The sequence below is a fragment of the Carex rostrata genome, chromosome 21 (genome assembly GCF_964058835.1).
Source record: "Carex rostrata chromosome 21, lpCarRost1.2, whole genome shotgun sequence".
NCBI classification, from domain to species: domain Eukaryota; kingdom Viridiplantae; phylum Streptophyta; class Magnoliopsida; order Poales; family Cyperaceae; genus Carex; species Carex rostrata.
In genome coordinates this window covers 781756-788099 of record NC_135938.1, presented here as the reverse complement: position 1 = coordinate 788099, position 6344 = coordinate 781756, and the positions used below count along the sequence as shown (strand labels likewise).

The following is a 6344-nucleotide window of genomic DNA, read 5'->3' as shown; positions in this document are numbered from 1 at the left end:
AGTAATCAAGCGCAGAGATAACACCTTTTAGCTTTCTCCTTATACAACCTAGAGTTTTTGTAGGCATCGAGTCTTAGTTCGTCCAATTAGTTAGGTCGAAAAGTAGCTTCTCTCCGGCCGTTTTGAAGTCGTAGTTGATATCCTTTACTCATCTTATATGATAGCTTGCATATATTTTTTTGGAACATGAATATTTTCCATTCCAAACCCTCTTTCTATTTGTTTTTTCTTCAGCGCCATTACACTCATTCTTTCTATCTTTCCTTACTCCGTCACTTTTTTTTTTTTTTTTTTATGCTGCCTCTATTCTATACACTCTTTCTTTATACACTTCGTCACTTTATATACTCATTCTTTCAGGGTAATGGCGCTGGAGGAAAAGCAAAGAGAGAGAGAGAGAGAGGAGTTGGAATGAGAAATATTTCAAGTTCCAAAAAAATGTACTCGAGTTATCATATAAGATGAGTTGGAGTCCACGTGAGATGAGTTAGAGTTTATGTTAGATTTCGTTAATTTTTTAGATGAAAAATGTAACAGAGTGACCTAACTGGAACATATACAAAGTTTAATGGCTAGTGAGAAACAAATAAAAGTTGAGTGACAAATTCGTGACAAAGAACAAAGTTTAGTAACCTCCCATGAAATTTACCTTAATATTATAATTTTCAAATTTTCACTACTCCCCTTTTCAGACCTGGGATAAACTATGTATTTAAATACATAGATAGAGTTATGTTAGTATATCTGCAAAATAATAAGAGTTTGACTACTATCGATAATATAAAACGTCTCGTGCTATTATTTTGAAAATATATTAAATATGTATCAAACAACAAATTCAAACCGTTAAAACCAATTTACTTCTCAAGTAAAACATTTACACGCAATATTTATAAATTTTTAATTCATTTAATATAAAATCAATTGGTAAAAAAATGATGAAAAATAATCTTTTTTACCGCTTAAAACGTAACACTTGTAAAGTAGATCGGTTTTAACTTTTTGAACTTGTCGTTCGAAACCTATATGATAGGTTTTGAAAAAATAACATGACATGTTGCTACACTATCGATGGCACTCTAGCTAAACTCAAATAATAATGTTGAAAAGTAAATATTTTAATTGGAATTGAAATGTATGTATATGCGTTGTGTGATATTAAAATATATCTCTATATCTTTTATCTAATTTATTGAAATTAAAATGAATGAATTCAAATTGTTGAAATCGATTTTCACGAAATACTGATTTACTTCACAAATGATGTATACACATATCAAATTTTAAATATTGTTGAATTAATTTACTATAGAGTTACTTGACGAAAGAAATTTAGATTTATTAGTTAATTTTAATACGTTAATTTCTTTATCTTTTTTTGACTGATTTACTTCACACTAAATTAATTTGATTTTTTTTTTAAAGTTGACATATAAATAAGTGAAGTAGATTAGATTTAACAGTTTGAAATTAATACTATAATTTGAAATTAAGTTTATGATGAAAAATTGATGAGTTTAAAAACACCTTGGTTCTGCTCGAAAATCTCACTCTTCTAATCTTCTTTAGTTGACTTTTTATCTCGAGTGGGATCCGGTAGAGTGAACTCCTAACATCATCAACTTTGGTCTGTGAGCGTCAGATCAGGATCCAACGCTCAGAATATCATCTATACAGAACTCGTTTGGATCCAAATTTGAGAAATTCGCAGAAATTAAAAAAAACGTATAGACAAAAGCGAGCGGTCAGCTGCAGGGTTTTTCTATGGCGGAGTCGTCGACAGCCGCGGCGGAGACGATGCTACATCAACCTGACGTGGAGGAGACGGATGCGGAGGCGGAGCGGATAAATGCTCAGGTTGACGACCTCGTCATCAAAGCCGACGAGGTAATCGCCAAACCTTTGACTTTCATCCTCTAAATTTAGAAGAGAAATTTGTGGAACTTCCCGCAGTTATAGATTTCTTAGCTCCCATTCTAGTGTGCTTTTAGCCCAGATTAGCACTTCTACTTTCTATTCCTTTTTTTGTTTTATTTTTTTCTTTAGGAGAAACTACTGCTAGTAGAATTGGGTAATAGAGGCTTTGTTACACACTGGGGGATTAATTAACGGTTGTTTGAGTTAGGTTGAGGGTATGAGAGTTCCATTTTCATTTTGGTTCCTCAATTGGGGAGAAGAATTGCACATATTCAGATTATTTGAATTGTATGAGAGTTCCATTTTAATTCCACATTTTGAGCTAGTTCCTTTGATCTTTTTATATTTATTTTTGTAAAATGCACTGACACAAGCACCTTTTATGGTTTTTATGTGAAGTTGGAGAAGCAGGTGATTGAGGTGGTGAATTTCTACGAGAAGAAACAATGCGGGATTTATACAAAGGCAATAGTGGTTCCAAACAAGGACAAGGCCAGCAACAGTACTAATGGTGTGAATAACAGTGGAAGTACCAGCAATAATAAGCAACCGGCTGAAGGCCCCATCAAGGATGCTGCTTGTTCTAAAAGAATGCAAGACTTAATGCGCCAATTTGGCACTATACTTCGCCAGGTCTTTTCTATCATTACATTTTAAGAAATATTTCATTATGTTTGTGCACATTTTAAAACTTTAGTATGTCATGACTGTTCAATAATTTGGACTGAGGGCTTTGGTTTGTCAAGAGTTTTCTCTTTCCGAGGAAAGTAGCTTCACGTACCTTGAAGTTTATTAAATAATAAAAAGATAAAAGAGTTACAAGGAATTGGATTATCAAGGGTTAGCTGCTTTGATTCTCTCATTGTTACCTGAACTAACCTCCAATGGCAAGATGAATATATGTGAAACCTGTCTTCTGGTAATCAAGAAATAATTGCTATTTTGTTGGATTATGACTACAAAGATAACAGTTACAAACAATTTTAGGATCTATTGTATTGTCAAAAACTATGCACAAAAGTTACTCAATGACCTTGTAAACCAATTATGGTGAAGCTATTACTGGTTAACAAAATTAAAATATCAGTGCATATTTTTCAATATTTGAACTTAAGCAGAGAGAGACATTTATTGTTGTCCTAAATTTGGAGAATCATTAATTTTGAATAGTGAAAACAGCACTTTAAGGAGTAATGGAGATCCTCTTAATAAAGTGGAAATAATTCTTTGTTGATTTGTATTCCATATATAGCTAACAGCTTGGTGCATATTTCTAAATAAAGTATGTACTATTAATATGGTGTTTATGCTAAATCTCATGGAAAATTGAAGCACTGTAAAATGGGTGTACTATTGATTGAAAATAAGTGAGAAGCTCACACAATCACACAGAGACATCGGGCATCATTTGCTGGTTATGGTGCTTTTTTACTCCAGTTTACATACAAAGAAGGTTATTATTTTGTAATTTGTACACTTTGTCGATGAAACGGCTTTATATGTTTTGCTCTGTCTGCAGATAACCACTCATAAATGGGCATGGCCATTTATGAAGCCAGTGGATGTTGAAGGTCTTGGCCTTCACGACTATCACGAAGTAAATTGATCCTAACCATTTTGCAAAATTTGCTTTAGCCAAGGATTTTAGTGCCATCCCTAACTTCCTCCATGTTTATTTATCAGATAATAAAGAAGCCAATGGACATAGGCACTATTCAGAACAGGATGGAAGGGAAAGATGAAATGAACAGGTACAAGAATGTGAGAGAGATATATGCTGATGTGAGGTTAGTATTTAAGAATGCAATGCTATACAATGATGATACCAATGATGTGCATGTGATGGCGAGAACTTTGCTCGAAAAGTTTGAGGAGAAGTGGCTCCAATTACTTCCAAAGGTTATTGAGGAGGTATGAATTATATGTATAAATACAATAAGAAAATAAATAGAAAAATAAGAATTGAGTTAAAAGATGAGCAGTCTATGCACATGATGGATAAATTGGGTTAATATTGTGAACAGGAAACACGGCAAAAGGAGGAGGAAGCTCAGGCATCAGCAAATGTGGTGATGGCTCAAGAGGCATCTATTTCTACACTAGCAAGAGAGACGGATAATGAGGTAATGATTTGTGTTTGTGTTAGTTGTCTTCCTTTTCAAGGTCTAATTTTAGATATATCATGTCTAACCCTGGAGAGAGAAACAAGTCATATGTCTCTATTAAACCAGGTAAATATCATATGTTTCTTCAAAAATATCTGCCACTGTCCCTCTTTTGAATTCCGTTCTTGTGAAGATAAATAACCAACACTATGGAAGGGTAATTGGGTAAAAATTTTGGGCAAGTGGGGAAGAGAGCAGACTAGAGCAGTTTTGCATGATGTTTTCTGGGGCCCTTTATTTATATCTAAAATCTAAACCCTCTAAAGCCCTTTCTCATGGTATCTATTGCATAGTTTGTAATTCTCCTTTTTAGTTCCCATGACATTTTGACATATTGCAGGTTTTAAATGAAGGTGCCTTTCTTCAATGTAACAAAGTACTGCTATAAAAGCCTGTATTCTTGTTTAATTTATATATTTGTTTTGTTTTTTTTTTTTTTTTTCTGAATTTTCAGCTCTCTGAGTTGAGTTCGCAATTGCAAGAGCTTCGCCGATTGGCTATTGAAAGTTGCAGGTGTTCCATTCATTCTGTTTTGATTTGTTTTCCTCCTTTTGTTTAATTTCATGGAGTTTAGTTTAGCTAAATAGAATTATGGTGGTGGTTCAACACCAAGATATTGACTCTGCAATATTTATATAAAAGGATCTGAAAGTTTTACTCCAGAATGCCTATTCTTCCCACGCTGGCAACTGCAGAGATGATGGATGTTATGACCCAGGTCCCAGGGCCAAAGTTTTTGTTTATTTTTTATTAATATTTGTGCGTTCTTATTTGATTTTGTGGTCTGTTGGCAGTTTTTGACTGATTAGAGCTTCAATTTGAGAGCTAACCATTATATCGTAGCTTGTTATTTCATTAGTAGCAAGAAAGTAACTTATATGAGAAAAATACAGGAAAATGACTTCAGAAGAGAAAAGAAAACTTGGCACATGGCTCAGCAAATTATCTCCTGAAGATTTAAACAAGGCGCTAGAGATAATCGCTCAAGATAACCCTAATTTTCAATATACAGCTGAGGAGGTTGATCTTGATATGGATGCTCAGGTTCTCTCTCTCCCTCCCTGTCTTCCCCTTCCCCTCCATCCCCTGCCACCCCTGAAAAGTTACAAACTACCCCTTCCCTATCCCTGGTCAAATCTGAGCCAATATAGCCCCACAAAATATGATTCCAAAATAGCGACCATGATCCATTGTAGAATTCTGTTTCAATCATTTTAATTTATTTCTTAGTTTCCGTATTGCTCCAGGATTTAGTTCTAGCATCTGACTCTTAAAGTATCGTCTTGATTCTGGAGTTATCATATGTTTGATTTTAATATATATTCTGACAGGGCCATATGACAGGATTCGGGGAGGAATCAAATTAGCCTATCAGACTTGTGTAGCTTTTTCCTTTATTTATCATGGTTCTAGCTGTCATGTTTGGGTACATTTGTCTTGACTCAGCCAACCTGAACCAAGAAACATCTGAGAACAATCTCTCGAAATTTTGAACAGATAATTTAAATTTTGTCTTTTTACATGGTTGTTGCAGAGTGAGTTAACTTTATGGAGGCTTAAATTCTTTGTGAGAGAAGCACATGAACGGCAGGCTAGGAACAACAGCAACAACAACAATAGTGCAACCAGAGGAGATGATTCTTCCAAGAGAAAGAAAGAAATTTGTGATGCTCTTGCCAAGTCTGCTAAAAGACGAGGCAAGAAGCAATCCCCCTGATTTTATCTCCTCTCCTCATCCCTTCCGTCCCCTCCCCTCCCCTCCCCTCCCCTCCCCTCCCCTCCCCTCCCCTCCCCTCCCCTCCCCTCCCCTCCCATACTTGTATAAAGCAGGCTTTATCTATATGTTTATTATTGTAGTTCTTAGTTGCCTGCAGTAGAATTATTGTTAATTCTAATGCTTTAGATAAAACATGAGCATGCAGTAGAATTATTGTGCTCATTTCTAAGTAGCATGTGTATTTTTCAACTGGAATATACACCAATAGTTTTAAGAGGGACTTACCTGTTATTTATATTTTCGGAAAGTGATCGAGTTGGGATCAAAAGATGTGAACCAAGTAGGCAAAACTGGGCATTTGATTTTAAAAGCTGCCACTTGTTGAAAACCTATGTCCTTAAAATATATTATAATTTAATGCCAAATTGGGAAAAAAAATGATGACATCAAATTCTAACTAAATTAGTATAATGGTCTCCTATGATGTGTAAAGAAGTACACGATTACATTAGTGATAATCAGCTTCTACAGCCTTTCTGTTGCTT

At 34.7% G+C, this 6344-nt stretch overlaps 1 protein-coding gene across 1 annotated transcript; it reads left to right on the top strand.

Moving 5' to 3' along the window:
• Positions 1–1700: 1700 nt before the first annotated feature.
• Positions 1701–5852, top strand: LOC144573478 (transcription factor GTE6-like). The gene is made up of 8 exons (XM_078323260.1): positions 1701–1887; positions 2317–2550; positions 3437–3514; positions 3601–3828; positions 3942–4040; positions 4537–4595; positions 4976–5126; positions 5617–5852. The coding sequence occupies exons 1-8, from the start codon at positions 1765–1767 to the stop codon at positions 5797–5799; spliced, it is 1155 nt and encodes a 384-aa protein (XP_078179386.1). The 5' UTR covers positions 1701–1764; the 3' UTR covers positions 5800–5852.
• The last annotated feature ends 492 nt before the right edge of the window (positions 5853–6344 follow it).